Genomic DNA, 24,446 nt, shown 5'->3' on the forward strand with positions numbered 1-24,446 from the left:
AAGGGATTGCCCACACCTGTCCATGAAATAGCCTTGGTGTCAATTGTCCAATTACTTTTGGTCCCTTTAAAAACAGGGTGGCACATGTTAAGGAGCTGAAACTCCTAAACCCTTCATCCAGTTTTAATGTGGATATCCTCAAATGAAAGCTGAAAGTCTGAACTTCAACTATATCTGAATTGTTTTGTTTAAAATTCATTGTGGTAATGTCTAGAACCAAAATTAGAAAATGTTGTCTCTGTCCAAATATATATGGACCTAACTGTAGTTAGATCGTACCTGCTCATTTAGTTATAGGGCTGTGCTTCTTTTTGTTCAGTCACGGTTGTCGCCGCCCATGCAATTTGAGTGATGTTCCCGGGGTTGTACCGATGTCACTGGATTCATTTTTTAAAATCATGCTCTTGCGCAGTACGTATTGTGGAGCCTTGCTTGCGCAGTGTCGATCAGGGAGCCGCGCATGCCCCGTGACAAGCGGCACCTCGCCCTTGCAAGTGCACATTGAAGCTGTGTGTAGTCTAGTCCCCAGTTTCACTGACTGTGTGCGCATGGGCTGACAGTCAGTGAAGCTGGCTACTTCAGTGTGCTTGTGGGGAGCCTCTCATCACGGCGCATGCGTGGGATTTCAAGACAGATTTGAGTGACATTGGCGCAACTCCAGTAACATCATTCAAATTACTTGGGCAGCGGCAACCGTGACTGAACAAAATGAAGCACTCCCCTATAAGTAAGTGAGCTAGTCCGATCTAACTATATAAAGTGCTTTACACACATGGTTACAGCGCCGTTTTTAATGAAAAAAATGTGTTAGTGATGCACATTGCATCATTAACAATGCACTGAGGACAGTTTAGATGCTAAAAATTACGTGACAGGTTCCCTTTAAGCTTCATCTTCCATTTAATTTATGCTTGAAAAAGGCTGTTTGCTGGCCAAAATGTTGCTTTTAGCATTCATTTTGGATGAATAAAGGCATAGAATCATCTCTCTGGTGTCTTAGAAACGATTTGTCTCTGAATTTGCTGGTAACTCAGGTTGTACCATTGCACAGGCTCTGTGCTTCCTTGGAGCAAAGGGAACTACCATTACAGACACAAAGTTATTAAAGCTAGATATATAGATACTAGATGGTGGCCCGATTCTAACTCATCAGGAATTCTAGAATATGTGAACTACGTTGCGCTGTGAGTGAGGGTTAGGGTACCGTTACACTTAGCGATGCACCAGCGATCCCGAGAATGATACGACCTAGTAAGGATCGCTGGTGCGTCGCTACATGATGGCTAGTAAGCTGTCAGACAGGCAGATCTATTCAACGACGCAGCAACGATACGGCGATCCTCGGCGGTCGTTGGGACCTTGTCACACAGCAACTATTCTGATGATACAGACCTCGATACACGTGCTTCAATGAGGTCGCTCGTCGTTGTTACGGCGTCAAACACAGCGAGCATCGCTGGCCAGCGGGACACCGAAGATCAAACAATGGCCCAGGACATTCAAGCACGATCAGCGATATCCAGCAGGGGGGGGGGCCGGTCACCGCTGCGTGTCACACGTAGCGAGATCACTGGCGAGGTCGCTGTTGCGTCACAAAATCTGTGACATTTCAGCGATCTTGCTCGCGATCTCGTTATAAAGCGGGGCCTTTAAATTCCGCAACAATATCGCTGATTGGTCGCCGGGCGCGACCAATCAGAAAAGCGTGGTTTAAATCCCGTTGCAATTCGCGGGCGGACTGCACCTATCACTGATTGATCGCGCCCGGCTGGCCGCGACCAATCAGGCTAGCGCCGGTCATCTCCCGGCTGCGTCGCCGATGACCTCTGAACGACAGGAGTTGATCCGCGGCAACCGTTGGGAGATCAGCGGCTAGCGCCACAGATCTCCCGACGGTAGGGGTGGCGTGCGTCGTTCGAATTCCGCGCCAATTCGCGGCCAGACTGCGCCTGTCGCTGATTGGTCGAACCTGGTCGGCCGTGACCAATCAGCTACGTGAGATTCGCGGCCGGACTGCGCCTGTCGCTGATTGGTCGCGGCCGGCCTAGCGCGACCAATCAGCGACGCCGGATTTCCTTGGCCGACATACAGCTGGACCAAGCTTACACTGAGTACAGCTGGTTGGTGGGTGTGTCAGGCGTCAGACCCCCATCAGTCTGATACGATCCCATCTGGATTTCTCTGCGGGTCAGCAGCATTGGTTGTGGCGCTCACTACGATGAAATAAGCCATGCATTGATCAAGTACGGTGAGATCTTTCTCTTTTTTAAAGTTGTGCAGCTATCCTACGGATAGGTCATCAGTGTAAAAGTAGTGGAGCAACCCATTAAGATCAAAAGTAACGCAAAATATTTGCATATTTATGCATAGATTCTAACTGTAGCGTTTCTTTTGAAGCCATAATGATATTTGAGAAGTTTTGATTGGTTAGGATCCAGGTACTAAAACCCTCATTGATCCCTAATACAACAGGTTGGAATTGATGGGCGTTGTGCTAGTTTGGCATTGTTTTCTTCACCTTTCTCGGATATGTACAGTGGGGCAAAAAAGTATTTAGTCAGTCAGCAATAGTGCAAGTTCCACCACTTAAAAAGATGAGAGGCGTCTGTAATTTACATCATAGGTAGACCTCAACTATGGGAGACAAACTGAGAAAAAAAAATCCAGAAAATCACATTGTCTGTTTTTTTTTCATTTTATTTGCATATTATGGTGGAAAATAAGTATTTGGTCAGAAACAAAATTTCATCTCAATACTTTGTGATATATCCTTTGTTGGCAATGACAGAGGTCAAACGTTTTCTGTAAGTCTTCACAAGGTTGCCACACACTGTTGTTGGTATGTTGGCCCATTCCTCCATGCAGATCTCCTCTAGAGCAGTGATGTTTTTGGCTTTTCGCTTGGCAACACGGACTTTCAACTCCCTCCAAAGGTTTTCTATAGGGTTGAGATCTGGAGACTGGCTAGGCCACTCCAGGACCTTGAAATGCTTCTTACGAAGCCACTCCTTCGTTGCCTTGGCGGTGTGCTTTGGATCATTGTCATGTTGAAAGACCCAGCCACGTTTCATCTTCAATGCCCTTGCTGATGGAAGGAGGTTTGCACTCAAAATCCCACGATACATGGCCCCATTCATTCTTTCATGTACCCGGATCAGTCGTCCTGGCCCCTTTGCAGAGAAACAGCCCCAAAGCATGATGTTTCCACCACCATGCTTTACAGTAGGTATGGTGTTTGATGGATGCAACTCAGTATTCTTTTTCCTCCAAACACGACAAGTTGTGTTTCTACCAAACAGTTCCAGTTTGGTTTCATCAGACCATAGGACATTCTCTCAAAACTCCTCTGGATCATCCAAATGCTCTCTAGCAAACTTCAGACGGACCCGGACATGTACAGGCTTAAGCAGTGGGACACGTCTGGCACTGCAGGATCTGAGTCCATGGTGGCGTAGTGTGTTACTTATGGTAGGCCTTGTTACATTGGTCCCAGCTCTCTGCAGTTCATTCTCTAGGTCCCCCCGCGTGGTTCTGGGATTTTTGCTCACCGTTCTTGTGATCATTCTGACCCCACGGGGTGGATTTTGCGTGGAGCACCAGATCGAGGGAGATTATCAGTGGTCTTGTATGTCTTCCATTTTCTAATTATTGCTCCCACAGTTGATTTCTTCACTCCAAGCTGGTTATTGCAGATTCAGACTTCCCAGCCTGGTGCAGGGCTACAATTTTGTTTCTGGTGTCCTTTGACAGCTCTTCGGTCTTCACCATAGTGGAGTTTGGAGTCAGACTGTTTGAGGGTGTGCACAGGTGTCTTTTTATACTGATAACAAGTTTAAACAGGTGCCATTACTACAGGTAATGAGTGGAGGAAAGAGGAGACTCTTAAAGAAGAAGTTACAGGTCTGTGAGAGCCAGAAATCTTGATTGCTTGTTTCTGACCAAATACTTATTTTCCACCATAATATGCAAATAAAATGAAAAAAAAACAGACAATGTGATTTTCTGGATTTTTTTTTCTCAGTTTGTCTCCCATAGTTGAGGTCTACCTATGATGTAAATTACAGACGCCTCTCATCTTTTTAAGTGGTGGAACTTGCACTATTGCTGACTGACTAAATACTTTTTTGCCCCACTGTATGCAGTATATTTGGAGAGACATGTATGGGTATATGTATAGATCCATAAGAATTATGGGCCTATTCATTGCACAAATTGAAAGTTGATTGCAACCTAAGCGGCACATCACTCAGCGTGCTTGTGCCCCCTCATTGTAGCAATAAGTGGGGATCTCGGCCCATGGACCTACTCTCATTATTACATATCAATCATTACTTGAAATGATGGGACTTCATGGTTGTGTATTACATTGAGGGGACCTGACACGGCAACTAATAAAACTAATAAACTAATGTGCAGGTTCTTCAAGGTATTTTCTACACTTCTTAGTGAATTTGGCACATTGTTTAGCTGCCATGACAAGAAATGTATACTAGTCAGGGATTCCAGTACATTTCACACCGCCACTTTTGTCGAGTAACTAGCTGAAGAGCCCGGCGTTGCCTGGGCATAGTAACCAACTGGTTAGTTATAACAAATTATAATGATTATATTGCGCATAAAAACCGTGCATCTAATCCTATCCTGTGTGATACTGACTGCTGAGCAGTGTATCTAATCCTATTCTGTGTGATACTGTGTGCTGAGCTGCGTATCTAATCCTATCCTGTGTGATACTGACTGCTGAGCCGTGTATCTAATCCTATCCTGTGTGATACTGACTGCTGAGCCGTGTATCTAATCCTATCCTGTGTGATACTGTCTGCTGAGCCATGTATCTAATCCTATTCTGTGTGATACTGTCTGCTGAGCCGTGTATCTAATCCTATCCTGTGTGATACTGTCTGCTGAGCCGTGCATCTAATCCTAACCTGTGTGATACTGTCTGCTGAGCCGTGTATCTAATCCTATCCTGTGTGATACTGTCTGCTGAGCCGTGTATCTAAATAATCCTAACCTGTGTGATACTGTCTGCTGAGCCGTGTATCTAATCCTCTCCTGTGTGATACTGACTGCTGAGCTGTGTATCTAATTCTATCCTTTGTGATACTGTGTGCTGAGCTGTGCATCTAATCCTATCCTTTGAGATACTGTCTGCTGAGCCATGTATCTATTCCTATCCTGTGTGATACTGACTGCTGAGCCGTGTATCTAATCCTATCCTGTGTGATACTGTCTGCTGAGCCGTGTATCTAATCATATCCTTTGTGATACTGTCTGCTGAACCATGTATCTATTCCTATCCTGTGTAATACTGACTGCTGAGCCGTGTATCTAATCCTATTCTGTGTGATACTGTGTGCTGAGCTGCGTATCTAATCCTATCCTGTGTGATACTGTCTGCTGAGCCATGTATCTATTCCTCTCCTGTGTGATACTGACTGCTGAGCGGTGTATCTAATCCTATCCTGTGTGATACTGACTGATGAGCCGTGTATCTAATCCTCTCCTGTGTGATACTGCCTGCTGAGCCGTGTATCTAATCCTATTCTGTGTGATACTGTCTGCTGAGCCGTGTATCTAATCCTCTCCTGTATGATACTGTCTGCTGAGCCGTGTATCTAATCCTCTCCTGTATGATACTGACTGCTGAGCTGTGTATCTAATCCTCTCCTGTGTGATACTGCCTGCTGAGCCGTGTATCTAATCCTATCCTGTGTGATACTGCCTGCTGAGCCATATGTCTAATCCTCTCCTGTGTGATACTGACTGCTGAGCTGTGTATCTAATCCTGTGTGATACTGACTGCTAAGCTGTGTATCTAATCCTCTCCTGTGTGATACTGCCCGCTGAGCCATATGTCTAATCCTCTCCTGTGTGATACTGACTGCTGAGCTGTGTATCTAATCCTCTCCTGTGTGATACTGACTGCTGAGCCGTGTATCTAATCCTCTCCTGTGTGACACTGACTGCTGAGCTGTGTATCTAATCCGATCCTGTGTGATACTGACTGCTGAGCATTGTGTCTAATCCTATCCTGTGTGATACTGGGCTCCCCCTGCAGTCTGTGTCAGGGGGTGGTCTGTGTCGGCACGGTAATAAATTGTGTTATTTCCAGCTTTACAGAAGGACGATAACACCATAGAAATGATAAGAATAATAGGCCTCAGTTACCACAACTGTCTACAAAGAAAACTGTTGCTGATAGCGACCAATCACAGCTCATTTTTCATCTTTTAAACAGCTCTGGGATGGCGTGGCGAGTTTTGAGTGGCGACTTTTATTTGGCGAGGTTGGTGTATGTGTGGTGAAATGTGCGCTGAGGGTGGTATATGTGTTGAAGCACGTGGTAGTGTGTGGCGCATTTTGTGTGTGTGTTCATATCCCCGTGTGTGGTGAGTATCCCATGTCAGGGCCCCACCTTACCAACTGTACGGTGTATACTCTTTGGCGCCATCGCTTTCGTTCTTTAAGTCCCCCTTTTTCACATCTGGCAGCTGTCCATTTGCCTCCAACACTTTTCCTTTCACTTTTTCCCCATTATGTAGATAGGGGCAAAATTGTTTTGTGAATTGGAACGCGAAGGGTTAAAATTTCGCCTCACAACATAGCCTATGACGCTCTCGGGGTCCAGACGTGTGACTGCAAAATTTTGTGGCTGTAGCTGTGACGGTGCAGATGCCAATCCCGGACATACACACATACATGCATACACATCCACATTGAGCTTTATATATTAGATTTACTATGAATTAGTGGGCGCACTCCTCCACATCCCCAAGCGGCTGAGCTCTGCCTGCTTCTCAAAAAGTTAGTGGGACTTGTCAGGACTCCAAAAGTTGCAAATTTTTGATGAAACTTTGAGTTTCAGTCTAACTCCAGAATTTTGGCAAAAAACTGTTTAATAAATCTGTGCCTCCGTTTCTCTAAACTTTAATGTGGTGACAGATTCCCTGTAACACCACTGAAATTAACTGCTCTGTTACTGGGGTCTACAACTAAAGTTGCCAAAACACCCGGGGGGGGGCGGCCTTTTCTGACTTCACTTCCTGCACTGCAAATATTGACTGACGCTCCACCTCACTTCCTGCTCTTCTGGCTCCCAGAATGCGCCAGGATACTGGTGATTCTGGAACTCTCGGCTCCTTCTTTCTGGTCTTTATTCTTCATTCTATAGAGCAGAGAATGGCTGTGAGGACGTTCTGCCAGTTATGGTTCTACTGCCTTTGGCCGACCACAGGTTACTGACTGGCTGAATGCATGAGATATAGATTTGTGACTTAACCCTTGCTGCATGCTCCTTCCCATGCACTAACTTTACATATGTTTCCTTGACAGCAATTGTTCAGTTGTCAGGCTCTCCGGAAGCTCAGCATGCCTGACAACGATCTCTCCAACCTGCCAGCAACCATTGCCAGCTTAGTGAATCTGAAAGAGTTGGATATCAGTAAAAATGGTACGTTCCTCCTTATCCTTTATGTGACGGTCTGTCAGTGTCGTGTCGTGTCAGCTTACTAGTATTCAAGATAACATTTATCTGTCATCTCCATATTCCAGGCGACATGAAATCTTCCATAAGCGCACAACAAATGCCGACAGTTTATGAAAGATTGTATGAAATTAGAAATAAATGACGGATTATTAGGAATTGCATATAAAATCTGTACGTCCACTGGCATCCCTAGGTTACAGTAGTGGCCTGTGCACGTTACATCGGTTTCACAAAACCAGAACTGTTTCCTAATTACAGAAAATGGGATGAGTGTCCTGACGGGCGCAGGCTGCTTGCTTGGGACTGGCAGACTCACAGTAAATCTGCAGCATGCCGGTTCTTTCAGCATTTTTTGCTGCAGATTTCACCCATAATAATGAGTAGGGGGAAAATCTGTAACAAACATGAATGTAAAAAAACACACAAAAAACACAGCAAAAACATACCTATTTTAGGCTGGGTTCACATTGCGTTGTGGGCAATGCGCTGACGGCATTCATTACATAGCGGCACTAACGCTATGTAACGGATGCGTTAATGTGGGCAATGGGTGTGTTAATTAACAGTGGTGCATCCTAATGCATGCCAAAATTGTCATGCGTTAGCGATGATGCGTTACTTCATGATGCACCCTCGAATGCGGTCTACAGCATTCGAGGGTGCATCGGGTCTAGCGCACAGCGAACGGACGCGTTCGCTGTGCATAGACCTGTATGGGCTAAAGCATGGTAGCGCATGGTAACGAACTGCTACCATGCGTTAGCGCATAAGTTAGCGCTATGGTCACAAATGATGTCAAAAATGACATCTGCGTTAGATCATCCGTTTAGCGGATCCTTTAAAGGGATGCCCCTAACGCAATGTGAACCTATCCTTACGCTACATGTTTCCTTCCAAGAGATACCGAAATGATGCAGCAGTTTCTGCACCAGTTACTTAACGTATGCACATACCCTTACCGTCTAGGTGTCCTTCTGAAATAAGTACCACAGGCAGGATGAATTAGAGTCTAGCCACTGGCATTTCATAGAAAACAAACATTGAAAGGCCAGGAACTATGCATTCCACATGACTATGAGAGGAAGCGGGGCCAGGCCCTGGAAGTCAGACACAGCCAGAGACCTCGAGCAGAAGGCAGAGTGGTTTATTACCACTTCTGTCTATTCTATCATCAGCTATCTACTGGTCAATGAACACTATGCAGAGAATGGAAGCATGAGCACTGCCTAGGTCTCTATAAGGCTTGGTGACCCCTTGATTTTTAGATGTCTCCTGGCATAGCGGAGCTGCTAAGTCCTATGAGATGCAGACTAGATTTGCAAGTGAATTGTGTGTGTGTGTATATATATATATATATATATATATATATATATATATGACAGCTCTGGCCAAAATTAAGAGACCACTTCCAAATGTTCAGTTTGTCTGATTTTTCTTTTTATATTTTTGGGTAAAATGTAAATTGCTCTTTTATTCTATAAATGTCTGACAACATGTCTCTGAATTTCCAAGCAATGCATTTTGTATTTTTTTTCTGAAAAGGAGAAATGGTCAAAATTAAAAAAAAAACCAGCGCTTTCAGACCTCAAATAGTGCAAAGAAAACAAGTTCATCATCATTTAGATACAACAGGACTAATGTTTTAACTCAGGAAGAGTTCAGAAATCAATATTTTTTGGAATTACCATGATTTTTAAAAACAGCTTTCATGCATCTTGGCTGCTTTCCACCAGTCTTTCACACGACTTCTGGTGCAAAAATTTAATCAGTTCCTCTTTGATGGCTTGTGACTATCCATCATTCTCTTGATTACATTCCAGAGGTTTTCAATGTGGTTCAGGTCTGTCAGGTCTGGAGAATGAGCTGCCCATGACAGGGTTTTGATGTGGTGGTCTGCTAATTTTTGCCAGAGCTGTGTATGTATATGTATGTGTATATATATATATATATATATATATATGTAAAAAAACCTGACCAGCACCTCCTAATGTGAACACGTGCAAGCTGCAAAAACTGCACAATATAGAGAAAAAGAATACAGCAGCACATGTACATCAATCTAGGCCATGTGAAAACACAGAAAAACATTTAAAACCATTCAATTTAGATAATAATTTTCAAAAAATTTTTTTTTACTTACAGTAATATGAAAATGAAGGTTCTTAGTGCACAAATTGGCCAATTCATGTAAGCCCATCAACCACGGCAAGGTGACCTCCCCTGATGGGTCCCTGCTCTACTGTACATAAGCCACTTCTGGGCCACCGCCTACAATTTTGGACAAACATGTCACTACCGGGCTAAGCCTACCAATTTAGGGGCAGGTAGAGCTGATTGCGGCCACCTGCAATACTTTTTACTTTAAGTGAAACAATTTTTTTGAGGATTATTATCTAAATTGAATGGTTTTAATGTTTTTCTGTGTTTTCATATGGCCAGGATTCATGTACATGTGCTGCTGTATTGTTTATATATATATATATATATATATATATATATATATATGTGTTTGTGAACAAAACCTTTTATAGCTTTTCATTGCAAGTATTTGTTTTATATGAAACGTAAACAGTAAGAAATATGTAAAATTAAAAAATGCTTTGTTATGTAAATTGCACAGTAATTTACTGGCATATACAATTCACATAATCTGGCCACATAGTGCGAGGTTAATATTTTCATATAAAGTCCACATAATATTACTTAGTGTGGGGTTAATAGCATCATATACAGTCTACATAACGTGGCCGTATAATGCAAGGAAAATACTTCATATACTGTCCACATACTGTGGCATGTAGTGCAAGGTTGCTACTACCATATAAAGCCCACAGAATACTACCATGAATAGCCCTCATATTACCACCATAGAGCACAATAAAACAATAGTAGGCTGGTTTCACACTTGCGTTTTTTTTGCGCTGTTTTTTAGCGCAAAAAAAGCATGTGTTTTTTCCCCTATCTTTTACATGGGGGCGCATAGGTGCGCATACACATGCGTTTGCACGCGTTTGTATGCGCATGCGTTTTTTCCCTATCTTTTACATGGGTGCGCATACACATGCGTTTGTACGCGTTTGTATGCGCATGCGTTTTTTGCCATGTGTGCTCGGGTGCACAAAATGCATCCTGTTGCTTTTTTTGTGCGTCCGACTTGCCCCAAAAAACGCATGCGCACGCAATGCGCTTTTTTACAGCCAAACACCCATTGCAGTCTATGGATGCGCATACGTGCGCATGGTAATGCGCACGTATGTGCAAAAAAACTCATGCGTTTTTTTTTTAAATGCACCCAAACCCGCAAAAAAAGCACACAAACGCATGATGCGTTTTTTATGTGCGCTTGCACTGCGCACGGTGCACAGCGCAAAAAAACGCAAGTGTGAAAGTAGCCTTATACATAATACCATACCTACCATATATTACCTACATAATACTGCAATTCAATACAACCAGTGAAAGGGGGCCTTGCAGAATTGACTAATTTGCCGTCCCTTTCCTATTAATGGGCCTCCTCTCAGGTCCTTGTTTTGAATCATTAGATGATACAATGTATCACTTCAGCCCTGATACAAAGCAAATCTTTCTTGTATCCTGGGAGATAATGATTCACTGAGACAACACATGTAGCATATATTGCAGCCAGCAGTTCAGAGGAGGAAATATAATTGTTTAGTCCTAATAGCTGAGATAATTAATAGTCCCACTTTTAATTAGCTGCTGATCTAATCTTGGCCTTGATTGAACAACCAGCGTTCCGCATATAAAGGGAAGATGTTGATTTTAGCCCAGGATCCAGATTGCGGCATCAGAGCTGGGGATTGCAGAGAGCAGTCTCCTGCTCCTCTTCCGCTGTGTCATAATAATGGATTAATCTGTCCTTTTCTTCTTTACACACGGCCTTATTTTTACCCTGCTATGAGTCGGCACGCTCTAAATTTTAATGCGGATATTTTTAGACAACGATCAATCCTAACGAAATACACGTGAAGTCGAAGGGGATTATCCAGGCCACCGCCGATCGCTGGGATTGCAGCCTACTAAGGAATTGCAAATGGAAATTAAAAGAGCAAGCACTTAACTGAGACTGGTTATATCTGGCTTAAAGGGAACATTAGCCTAAAGATGGCCATAGACATAACCACGTGCCAAAGAAACATTCCGCTGAAGGTTTTCGGTAGACGAAGATAAACAACCGAGAGACACTAATGGAGCCGCGTATCTCCAAGGGAAATCTACACATCATAAGACAGCTGCAGCTTTAATCAGACTATTGCCCTCTTCTTTCCTCCTGAGCATTTCATCCCCTTTCTCTTTGGTTCTTCATTCCCTCCTTTCCCACCATGCTTGATCTTCTCCTCTCTAAATATCATTGAACCCCCTGACTGTTATATACCATAATGCAGGTCATGCACCATACAAATCAATTATTTAATCATTATCTTGTTGTGCCCATTCATATTTTATAAGAATGGAACTAAATCAGCATTGTGCTTCTGCCCACCTGCTTTTCACCCAGATTTTTCCCAGGATTTTTGCATAATTTAGGATGTACGAATGAATATAGTAATATATTGTGGATTCAATCATTGTAACTAATAGTTCTGACAACCCAAGAAAATCAATTGGTGGAGAAAGGTTAAACTTGATGGACCTAGGTCTTTTTTTCAACCTATATAACTATCTAAAAAATTGGTGAATTTCATTATTTTTCTCACTTTTTCTTAACCTTTTTGTGACAATATAACTTGAATTTATGTAATGTGGGTGCATAGGGTGTATGGTGCAAGCTCTGGAACTGATCTCTCACACCATAACTGGCAAATTCTGTCTGTGTTGCATCAGACTGTATGTAACAACAGTGACCCGAGCAAGCTCCAGATGCTGCTGTTTAACCATTTAAATGCTGCTGACAGCTTCATTTAAATGGTACAATTCTTGGTAAGATCATAGGGTGCCTCTGTGTGCTTTAGGAGTCAGGGGCCTGCTGAATGCTCCCAAGTCGATCCACTTGCAAAGTCCAGCTTGTGGACATGGCCGGACTTCATTGAACTACAACTTAACTATATATACTAATACTGCAAAAAAAAAAAAAAAAATATATATATATATATATATATATATATATATATAAAGCAGGCTGCACTCCAATAATTACTAATACAAGTGGAATTTATTTAGCCCATGTGGCATGGCGATGTTTCTGCTCAAATGAGCCTTTAATAAGCGGCTTAAGAAAGGTTCATTTCAGCTGAAACGTCGCTACGCCATATGGGCTAAATAAACTCCACTTGTATTAGTAATTCTTGGAGTGTTTTCTATTTTTATATAATTTTGCAAAAGTTGGATGTTTTTGCATGAGATGCTCTGCACTCATATTGGACCTGTCAGTAAGATAATTAGTACAGTGCGTGTGTAGCTTTATGCACATGTATGTACTGAATAAATAAAAGAAAAAAATGGCCTGGGTCCCCTATATTCTTGATAGCCAGCACAGATAAAGCTGACAGCTGTGTGCTGCAACCCTCAGCTGTCACTTTTTTCTTGACTGGTTATCAAAAATAGAGGGACCGCCATGCCATTTTTTTAAATTATTTAAATAATTAAAAAAATTATGTGGAGTCCCCCTACATTTTTGACAACCAGTCAAGTTAAAGCATAGAATAATGGAATCATAGAATCGTAGAGTTGGAAGGGACCTCCTGGGCCATCTGGTCCAACCCCCTGCTCAAAGCAGGATTGGCTAAATCATCCCAGTCAGATGTCTGTCCAGCCTCTGTTTGAAGACTTCCATTGAAGGAGAACTCACCAATTCTCGTGGCAGCCTGTTCCACTCATTGATCACTCTGTCAAAAAGTTTTTTCTAATATCTAATCTGTGTCTCCTCCCATTCAGTTTCATCCCATTGCTTCTAGTCTTTCCTTGTGCAAATGAGAATAAAGATGATCCTTCTACAATGTGACAGCCCTTTAAATATTTGTAGACAGCTATTAAGTCTCCTCTCAGTCTTCTCTTTTGCAAACTAAACATTTCCAAATCCTGCAACCTTTCCTCATAAGACAGGGTTTGCAGACCAGTCACCATTCTGGTCGCTCTTGTTAGGCGTCGGATTTCTGACACTGCACAGCGGGAATCCAGAGAAAGACATCCAGCTGTCTCCCAATCTCCTCCGACCGCTCCTGGTGCTGCTCAGCAATCACGGCGAGCCAGGCGTGCTGCTCAGACTTGCTCTGACAGCCTGGATATTGCTGCCACCTCTGGTGCAGCAATGGTAGCGCAACCTGTTCTGCAGGGAACCGCTCCAGAGGCTAAGTCCTCGTGCCGTGCTACTGGGCATGCCCGCAAGGTGACCTCTCACTGGAGAGCAGGGGTCACATGCTCAGGTCCTGCGTCGGATCTGATTGGTCCTTTCCAGGGTACTGGAAGGCCCTGGAAGCGCATGGCTATAAAAAGCCCGCATGGCGGCTCGGCCGTGTGCTAATGTAGCATATTATGCTGTGTGTGTATGGTGATGGATGCATGGACTGGTGACTGACTTATTATGAAACCCCTTCCCTCGGATAATACGATTGGTGACTGTGTGTTGGGTTAGTCAGCTCCAGGTTGTGGCAAGCTACACGCCACTGTGCTTTCCGCACCTACACTAGCGTGCGTCGGTGCCCGGTTCTCCGGTACTGACGCCTGCGGCTTTAGTTATTGTCGCACTGCGGTAGAAGCGTCTTTTGGCGGTTGCGGCTGCAACGCCACCCGCTGAGCTTCCTGTGAAGCTAACAGGGCCAGCAGCTTTATATTTATTTCTGGCAAGCGACTCTGTGTCTGAACAGAGCCGCCCTTAGCGTTCGGGTGACGTTAACCCCAGTGCAGTACTTCACCTTCTGGTGCACCTGCCATTGTCCAGCAGCAGTCTTACCATCTACTGCACGGTGGACCCCGGGCGGCGAACGCACTTCCTATTATTTATATCTGGTGCGTTCCGCTGACCCTAACAGCTCTTTTCTGAACTTGCTCCAGTTTATTGATGTCTTTTTTAAAATGTGGTGCCCAAAACTGGACACAGTATTCCAGATGAGGTCTGACCAAAGAGGAGTAGAGGGAAATAATGACTTCACGTGATCTAGACTGTATGCTTCTGTTAATACATCCTAGAATTGCATTTGCCTTTTTTGCCGCTGCTTCACACTGTTGACTCATATTCAGTCTGTGATATATTAGTAGACCCAAGTCTTTTTCACATGTGCTGTTGCTTAGCCCTATTCCTCCCATTCTGTATATGCTTTTTTTCATTTTTATTGCCCAGATGTAGTACTTTGCATTTTTCCCTGTTAAAAACCATTCTGTTAGTTGCTTGCCACTGCTCCCAGTTTATTTATATCTTTTTGAATCCTCTCTCTCTCTTCTCTAGTATTAGCTATCCCTCCTAGCTTTGTGGCATCAGCAAATTTAATCAGTTTACCCTCAATTCCTTCATCTAAATCGTTGATAAAGATGTTGAACAATACAGGGCTGGTACTCTAAGATTGGGAAGGGGTCATGTATATTGGCCCTCACCAGCCTAAAAATAGCAGCCCACAGCCACCCAGAAAAGGTGCATCTATTAGGATGTGTAGACAATTGACAGATGTTGTGCAACTAATATTCAGTAACTGAAGATTTTTACTATTCGGCACCCCTTTAATTTGACTACATTTTGTGGCCACCAATAATGCCGCCAAAACATCTCCAAAGGACGGCTCAAGCACTAAGCAAATCTGCCTAGGTATTCAGTACAGGAAAGATGTATATCTTTGTACCGTGTTAGCCAGTGGATAGAAAAATATTCAGGATTGAGAGTCCTCAGTAGTTGATACCTTTTAATGGCTAACTGAAAAGATGGTAACACATTGCAAGCTTTCGAGACTACTCAGGTCTCTTCATCAGGCTAGACTAATACAAAATCTGAAGTCACATATTTATGCACAATACAGCACAGAAAAAATGCAATAGATGAGACAAGTGACGTGAAGCAGAACTATCAATATGGGAGAGGGAGAAACATAAATATAAACATTGGACCAGTTCATAGATAAGGAGTCTGGATGTTTTATGGTCCTCTGATTGGGGTCTAGTTCTGTGTTGCCCCGCAAGGTTTTAAAAGGAAATTCCTTAATTGATGTAAAAAGACATAAATCCATGCGACACATTCATTCCAGCACTGAGAGTGTCAAAGTTCGTCATAAATTTGTACTCCCAAACTCGTCTCTCTCTCTGAGATGTGAAGTTACCTTTCAATACCAGTAATTTCATATCCATGCTGCTGTGATCAGGGATACAGAAATGTTTTGCCACAGGTAGATCCATTCTTTTTTCTCTTATAGTGTGACGATGAGCATTCATCCTTGTTCTAAGCTTTTGCCCTGTCTCCCCCACCTACAGACCCCCAGTTGGACATTTAGTACAAATAATTAAGTACACCACATTAGATGTAATGCAGGTGAAAGTACCTGGGATCTTGTAGTCCTGATGTGAGTTGGGGATCTTTATCTTGTCCGTGGTCATTATAAATGGACAGGTTTTACATTTTTTCTGGTTGCAAGGAAAGGTTCCTGCAGCTGTTGGAGAGGACAGGGAGCTTCTGACAATGATGCTTCTTAAATTTGGGGGCTGCCTAAAACACAGTAGTGGGGGGTCTGGAAAAATGGATTTTAATCGGGCATCTTTTTGTAGTAAAGGTTGTAATTTCCGTGCAGCTCCCCTTAGCACCTCCAGATTTGGGTTGTAGGTGACTACAGAGACCTGAGTAGTCTCGAAAGCTTGCAATGTATTACCATCTTTTCAGTTAGCCATTAAAAGGTATCAACTACTGAGGACTCTCAATCCTGAATATTTAGGTATTCAGTGACACAGAAGCAAAACAATTGGAGAGATTTGCACGCAGGAGCATGGCTCACCTGTCTGTTTGTGAACGGGTACTAGTAGCAATACTAGTTTTGCCTCTGCTTTTGTGGAACTAGATAAATGTGGAAATAGATCACTAGACACCTGGATTCTCAGAACCTTGCACCTTTTGGATATAAATATGACATGTTTTCAAGAATATTTTCATTCACGAACGAACAAAGGTTTTGAAAATGAAAATAGCACACAAAGTATACTAAAAAAATAGAGATTTAAATTTTTTTGTGAATCATCAGAATTTGAATTGTCCTTTATTTTTGGTCTTCTTTCAACTGAGACAACAAGCAGAATACATTAGAGCTGCAAGTAAGTAGTAAACAGAGTGTGAGGGGAGGGGCAAGCAAAACATTCATATCAACCAGAATTGTAATATTTTGCAATTGATAAAATAGTGTTTGTTCATTCTAATATTCATATTATGTTATTTCTTCCTCCAGGTATACAAGAATTTCCAGATAATATCAAATGCTGTAAATGTTTAACAATAGTAGAGGCCAGCGTGAATCCAATCTCAAAGTAAGACACCTCCCATCTCTGATATGAATTTCAGTGAACATATAATGTCACAGTATAGAGAAAATAAAGACAGTAATGTCACAGTACAGGGATAATAATCACAGTGATGTCGCAGTACAGAGATAATAATCACAGTGATGTCGCAGTATAGAGATCATAAACCCAGTGATGTCACAGTACAGTGATAATACACACAGTGATGTCACAGTACAGGGATAATACACAGTGATGTCGCAGTACAGAGATGATACACACAGTGATGTCACAGTACAGGGATAATACACACCGTGATGTCACAGTACAGAGATGATACACACCGTGATGTCACAGTACAGAGATGATACACACAGTGATGTCACAGTACAGAGATGATACACACAGTGATGTCACAGTACAGAGATGATACACACAGTGATGTCACAGTACAGAGATGATACACACAGTGATGTCACAGTACAGAGATGATACACACAGTGATGTCACAGTACAGAGATGATACACACAGTGATGTCACAGTACAGAGATAATACACACAGTGATGTCACAGTACAGGGATAATACACACAGTGATGTCACAGTACAGAGATAATACACAGTGATGTCACAGTACAGAGATAATACACAGTGATGTCACACTACAGGGATAATATACAGTGATGTCACAGTACAGAGATAATACACAGTGATGTCACAGTACAGAGATAATACACAGTGATGTCACAGTACAGAGATAATACACACAGTGATGTCACAGCACAAAGAAAATAAATGCTGCAATGTTACAATACAGAATTATTCACACAGTGATGTCACAATATATAAATAATAAAGACAATGATACCATAGTGCATGAATAATCAACACAGTGATGTCACAGTACAGGATAATTCACCCAGTGATGTCACAGTATACAGATAATTATCTCATTGATGTCACAGTATAGAGAAAATAAAGACAGTAATGTCACAGTACAGAGATAATAAATACCGCAATGTCACAGTACAGGATAATTCACACAGTGATGTCACAGTTTGGAGTATAGAAATAATAAAGACATTGATGGCACATTTCATGGATAAGCCACACAGTGATAACAGAGTACAGGGATATTACACTCACTTCTTACATCATACCACAGGGCTAACACAAACAGTAATATCACAGTACAGAGATAATTCACACAGTGATGTAATAATACAGGGTTAATAAACAAAATGATGTCACAGTACAGGTATAATAAACACAGTGAGGTCACAGTACCGGTATAATAAATATGGGAGCAGTTATTGTCTACCTGGGGTTGATCAATGATAGTGACAGTGTGACATTACTGATCATGATTACTTGTAATAACTGATTACTTTCATTTGCTTCATCCTTTTTGAAGGTTACCGGATGGCTTTACGCAGCTTCTTAATTTAACTCAGCTGTACCTTAATGATGCCTTTCTTGAGTATCTTCCAGCCAATTTTGGAAGGTGAGCTGACGGTGAACTGTTGATCGTTCTGATAGTGTGACAATCCCTTTTTTCTCTGTGATATTTAGTGTGAGTTATTTTCACATTGACCATTAGGGTTTGCTCACATTTGCATAAAAAAAGTAGCTGAGATTCTCAGCCCAAAAAGTTGGAGAGTGTCATGCGTTTTTTTTCCTCATGTAGTCTCATCTAGAATCTGTATGCCATGCGAGTGCTATGCACATGTGCATTTTTTCCCTCCCCTAGCATTTGAATGACATGCGATTGCAATACATTTTTAACATCAGCTTTTGCATACAGTAATTCTCTGTGTCATTTCAAGCTAGTTTATTAATTAATAAAACAATGTTATATATAGATAGCTGTCATTGAGATATATAATCAGTGCAGTGCGTATGTAGCTTACTGTACATGTATTTAGCTAATTAATAAATAAAAGAAAAAAATGGCATGGCGTCCCCAATATTTTTCTTAACCAGCTGAGGAAAAGCCAAAAGCTGGTGGCCAATGTTTTTAGTCTGGGAAGAGGGTAATAAACATGGAGTTTCCCAGGCTATTAATATCAGCTCACAGCTATATACTTAGCCTTTACTGGTTATTAACAAGGGGTAACCCCCCCAAAAAATGATTTGGGGTCCCCCCTATAATTAATAACCAGCAAAGGCTAGGTAGACAGCTGCGGGCTGATATTAATAGCCTAGAAAGGGGCCATGGATATTGGCCCACTCCCAGACTAAAAACATCAGTCTTCAAGTACCCAGAAATGACGCATCCATTAGATGTGCCAATGCTGACTTTTAGCCTCCACTCTTCCCAGTTGCTCTGGTGTGGTGGCAAGTGGGTTAAGAGTATTGGGGTTGATGTCAGCTTTGTAATGCCAGCTGACATCAAAGCCAGGGGTTAGTAATGGAGAGGCATCTATAAGACACCCCTGTTACTAACCACATAGTCAAATGTCATAAAGTCAAACACAAAGTAAAATCCTTTAATTGAAAGCACACAAAGTCCTTTATTTGAAATAATAGCTCCCCGACTCTCTGTTACCCATTTATTAATGTCCAAATAAAAATAAAGAAACAAATCCTCACCTGTCCGCGGATAATCCATTTGTCCCATGACTAGCCCTACTCGGCTACATCTCGATGCTTTGCTGAGCGGTCATATAAAATGTAACCATTTAGTCTGGCATCCAGGAGACAATGAGCTTCGCATGAAGAATGCTGCTTAATTGTCTCACGAAACGAGCGGTGACGTGAGTGAGGTGACCAGAGTTCATCGGTTATAAACTCCAGCCACCTTACGGATGTCGGCACTGAAGCTGCATTCTTCACGGGCAGCTCAGGGTCTCCTGGATGCCAGGTTGAGCCCTGGATGCCATGGGACAAATGGATTATCAGTGAACAGGTGAGAATTTCTTTGCTTTATCATTTTTCTTTGAATATTTATAAATGGTGAAAGAGGAGGGTCACCACTTGTTAATAACCAGTAAAGGCTAAGTAGACAGATGTGAGCTGATACTAATAGCCTGAGAAGCTCCACTTCCCAGGCTATAAATATCAGCCCCCAGCTGTTGGCTTTCCCTCAGCTGGTTAAGAATAATATGGGGGACCCCACTCCATTATTTTCTATTATTCTATCTATATATCTCTTCTGTTGTAATCTGACTGTTCACACTGTGAATTTACTGGACTCAGTTGAAGAAATGTTAGGTTTCCTATGGGTGCAGGAGAATCACACAGTACACACATGGTCCATGTGCTGTGCAATTTTTTTATCGCACCCACTGACTTTCATTGGTGAGTATCTGCTGTTTTACGCTGCCATACACAGCATGCTGTGAATTTTTCTTCACCCCAATTTCAGGTGAGGAAAAACTCGATGAGCACTGCCTCATTGACTAACATTGTAGCGAGTGCAATTCGAGTTTTTCTCACATTGAATACAAAGAAAGAAAAGTTGCGCAAATAACAGTGCGCACACACCAAGAAATACAAAGTGAAAAAGGCATTATTGGAAACACTGAGTGCACAAAAAAAACACATTAAAAACCAAAGACATGAAGGCACTCACTATAGGAGCACACACAAACAGGCCAAAAGGGTCCAATAAACCCTAAAATATATAAATACTACTCCACTACATGTGGACACCAATAAACATGCAATAAGTATGAAACAGAATACAAATATGACACCAACAATCCTCAGATACCAGCAATGTGATCCGAAGAATGTGAGCTGTGTTATAATGCTATAAATGATAAGAAGCACTATAATATGGTAATAGTTATATGACAAGACATGGATAAAGTGCAAAATGCATAGAACATATCATATGAACACCCATATTAGAAAGTGCATATAAAATGGTATAGTTATACAACAGCCCATCCATCACGCATACTTGCCACCCTGTGGAGATAAAAAGGGCCTGATAGTCCCATCCCAACGCGTGTCGCTAGCCCATGTAGCTTCGTCAGGGGAAGTCATAATGTGGTCTGTCATGTCAAACGTATATACTAGTAAGTGCACTTACTAATGAACCCGTAATCACCTGCACCTGTTGGCGGCGGTCACAGGACATTAACCGAGGCTGTCAGGGCACTAGAGTCTGCGCAGTAAACTGAATATGCGTTCCATGCACAAGGGCGGTAAGTTCTGTGTGTGCCGCCGAAGTTTTACATGCCACTGTATATGCAGTCACACATTCAACAGAAAACGTTCTACTATTCTTCTCATTCTCTTTGTATTTCAATCCTTTTTGCCTGTATATACAGAAATGTGCTTGTATGTTTGTGCATCTCACTGTGATCTTTCTTCTCTGCAGGCTAAGCAAATTGCGAATATTGGAGTTAAGAGAAAATCATTTGAAAACATTACCAAAGTAAGTCAGTATGATAAGTATTTTAGTATTTTTGTGTTTTTCTCTTAATAAGTCCATGAAAATACTCCCTAAACAGAAGCAGGTGTGGAGGTGCAATGAAGGCATGTGCCTCGAGTGCGGAATGTTGTATCACAGGCTTAGCGCCATGTTGAATCTCCTAAAATATAATTACATGGAAATCCAGAAGATTTTGGCCAATAGATTTTCTTGTATACATTCCCAATTGAAACAATTGAGCTGTTGTTATAAAGAGACTTTTTAAGAATTGGTTTCTTCGTTGACTTTGCAGGTGACCCCCTTATAAATCATCTGTAGTGATGGACATGTTGTAGCTCAAGCATTTAATCAATTTCCCATTTCTATTTGAGGATATTCTATTTACAGTGTGACCCACAAGAAGATTAATTATGTTAAGATGCTTCTCTGGCTGCCGTGTCTTCTCTTGTTTTATTAGACTCATTTATCAGCGCACAATTGGAAAGATTAGTTACCAAGTTTAAAGGGAGCCCAGAATTGTAGGACATAGTGCAGCGTGCAGAAAGTATCGATCTGTGCTGCGTGACGTGCAAAAATACAACAAAACTATATTCTTTTATATAAGGAGCAGTATTATAGTAGTTATATTCTTGTACATAGGAGCAGTATTATAGTAGTTATATTCTTGTACATAGGAGCAGTATTATAGTAGTTATATTCTTGTACATAGGGGCAGTATTATAGTAGTTATATTCTTGTACATAGGAGCAGTATTATAGTAGTTATATTCTTGTACATAGGAGCAGTATTACAGTAGTTATATTCTTGTACATAGGGGGCAGTACTATAGTAGTTATATTCCTGTACATAGGGGCAGTATTATAGTAGTTATATTCCTGTACATAGGGGCAGTATTATAGTAGTTATATTCTTGTACATAGGGGGCAGTACTATAGTAGTTATATTCCTGTACATAGGGGCAGTATTATAGTAGTTATATTCTTGTACATAGGAGCAGTATTACAGTAGTTATATTCTTGTACATAGGGGGCAGTACTATAGTAGTTATATTCCTGTACATAGGGGCAGTATTATAGTAGTTATATTCTTGTACATAGGGGGCAGTATTATAGTAGTTATATTCTTGTATATAGGGGGCAGTATTATAGTAGTTATATTCTTGTACATAGGAGCAGTAATATAGTAGTTATATTCTTGTACATAGGGGCAGTATTATAGTAGTTATATTCTTGTACATAGAGGCAGTGTTATAGTAGTTACATTCGTGTACATAGGGGGCAGTATTATAGTAGTTCTATTCTTGTACATAGGGGCAGTATTATAGTAGTTCTATTCTTGTATATAGGAGCAGTATTATAGTAGTTATATTCCTGTATATAAGGGGCAGTATTATAGTAGTTATATTCCTGTATATAAGGGGCAGTATTATAGTAGTTATATTCTTGTACATAGCAACAGTATTATAGTAGTTATATTCTTGTACATAGGGGCAGTATTATAGTAGTGATATTCTTGTACATAGGGAGCAGTATTATAGTAGTTATAGTCTTGTACATATGGGCAGTATTATAGTAGTGATATTCTTGTACATACTGTAGGAGCAGTATTATAGTAGTTATATTCTTGTACATAGGGGCAGTATTATAGTAGTTATATTCTTGTACATAGGGGCAGTATTATAGTAGTTATATTCTTGTACATAGGGAGCAGTATTATAGTAGTTATAGTCTTATACATATGGGCAGTATTATAGCAGTGATATTCTTGTACATACTGTAGGAGCAGTATTATAGTAGTTATATTCTTGTACATAGGGGCAGTATTATAGTAGTTATATTCTTGTACATAGAGGCAGTGTTATAGTAGTTATATTCTTGTACATAGGGGCAGTATTATAGTAGTTATATTCTTGTACATAGGGGGCAATTTTTATTGTATAAAACCAACAAATACAATTAAAATAAACATAATTCTTCCTTAATACAAAACATAAATTTTCATGAATGCATCAGACAATTATATAACTAAATTAATACATTAGGAATAAAGGTAACTTAGAGTTCACTCCTGTGGAAGGAAGAATATGAAATAAACACTTTTAGTAACACGATCATGTTATTATCCCACAGACACATTCCTCCATAGTCTCTCATTACTCTGACTTTTCTTTATCTCTATTGCTCTTATCCATCTGAGCTCGGACAGTATCTTTGTGGCTGCGGTGACGGGATGGAAGGGCTCGCTGTGGAGGGACACTCGGGTTCTCATGTGCCAGTGGTAATACTTAATGGTGGTAATGATCAGGTACATTGTCCCCCTGTCGATGTTACCGTCAGTGGATGGGACACCATAGACAATGTCAGGGTAATTCAGGGACAGCAGTCTGGGGATTTTCAGCTTGGTCGATACTTCCGTCCATATTTCCCTACCTCCCCAGCAAATCACAAATAAAATGCTCCATGGTTTCCTCCTGCTGACAACCAAGGGGACAGTTCCGATCCAAAACACTTAAATATTTTAAGTTCCCCCTCACAAAGAGCTTCCCATGTAGCGACAGCCAAGCAATGTCAAAAAACTTTGCTGGAAGTCGCCTCCCATTGAGGAATCGGAGACTGTCCTGAAGAGTCTTGGTGGCACAATCCCTTAGGGCCAGTGGAGAGTGGAAGAAAGTCCTACATATATGAGCACACAGATCTTTCCTCGTATTACTCTCAATGTAGGACTTCTCCAGTCCCCACTTCCTGACACATTTCAGACCATATTCCAGATACTGGGGGAGGTGGTCACCTGTCCATCTCCTCCTCTTGAGACTGCCGCCTCGCACCCAAGATTCCGCAAAAGGCAATATCCAATACCTGATACTATTCGCCCACAGGGAGCTACTGTTTGAATCCATGCTCCCAAAATTTACCTTCAGAAACAAGGAGTCAAAGAAAACCCTTGGATTCAACATATCCAGCCCGCCCTCACTCCGCCGTAGGTACGTTATTCCCCTCTTTATCAGGTTCATCCTGTTCCCCCACAAGAGCTGGAAGAACAGGCTGAGGAGCCTCGCCGAGAAGGATTCTGGCAAAGGAAAAACAACAGAGACATACAAGAAGACGGGGACCAGGTACGTCTTCAACATAGCAACCCTTTCTCTGTAAGTCA

At 41.7% G+C, this 24,446-nt stretch overlaps 1 protein-coding gene across 9 annotated transcripts in view; it reads left to right on the top strand.

Annotated features, from left to right (window-relative positions):
• LRRC7 (leucine rich repeat containing 7) overlaps window positions 1-24,446 on the top strand; it is a 445,778-nt gene that overhangs the window by 275,609 nt on the left and 145,723 nt on the right. For all 9 annotated transcript variants that reach the window (XM_073544765.1, XM_073544773.1, XM_073544767.1 and 6 more), the window contains 4 exons: window positions 7,336-7,453; window positions 16,861-16,939; window positions 18,327-18,416; window positions 21,243-21,299. In XM_073544765.1, coding sequence (XP_073400866.1) covers window positions 7,336-7,453; window positions 16,861-16,939; window positions 18,327-18,416; window positions 21,243-21,299 — 344 coding nt within the window. The remainder of the gene's footprint in view (window positions 1-7,335; window positions 7,454-16,860; window positions 16,940-18,326; window positions 18,417-21,242; window positions 21,300-24,446) is intronic.

Source organism: Dendrobates tinctorius, unplaced genomic scaffold (assembly GCF_039654945.1).
Source record: "Dendrobates tinctorius isolate UK_male_01 unplaced genomic scaffold, ASM3965494v1 ptg000138l, whole genome shotgun sequence".
Classification (NCBI taxonomy): domain Eukaryota; kingdom Metazoa; phylum Chordata; class Amphibia; order Anura; family Dendrobatidae; genus Dendrobates; species Dendrobates tinctorius.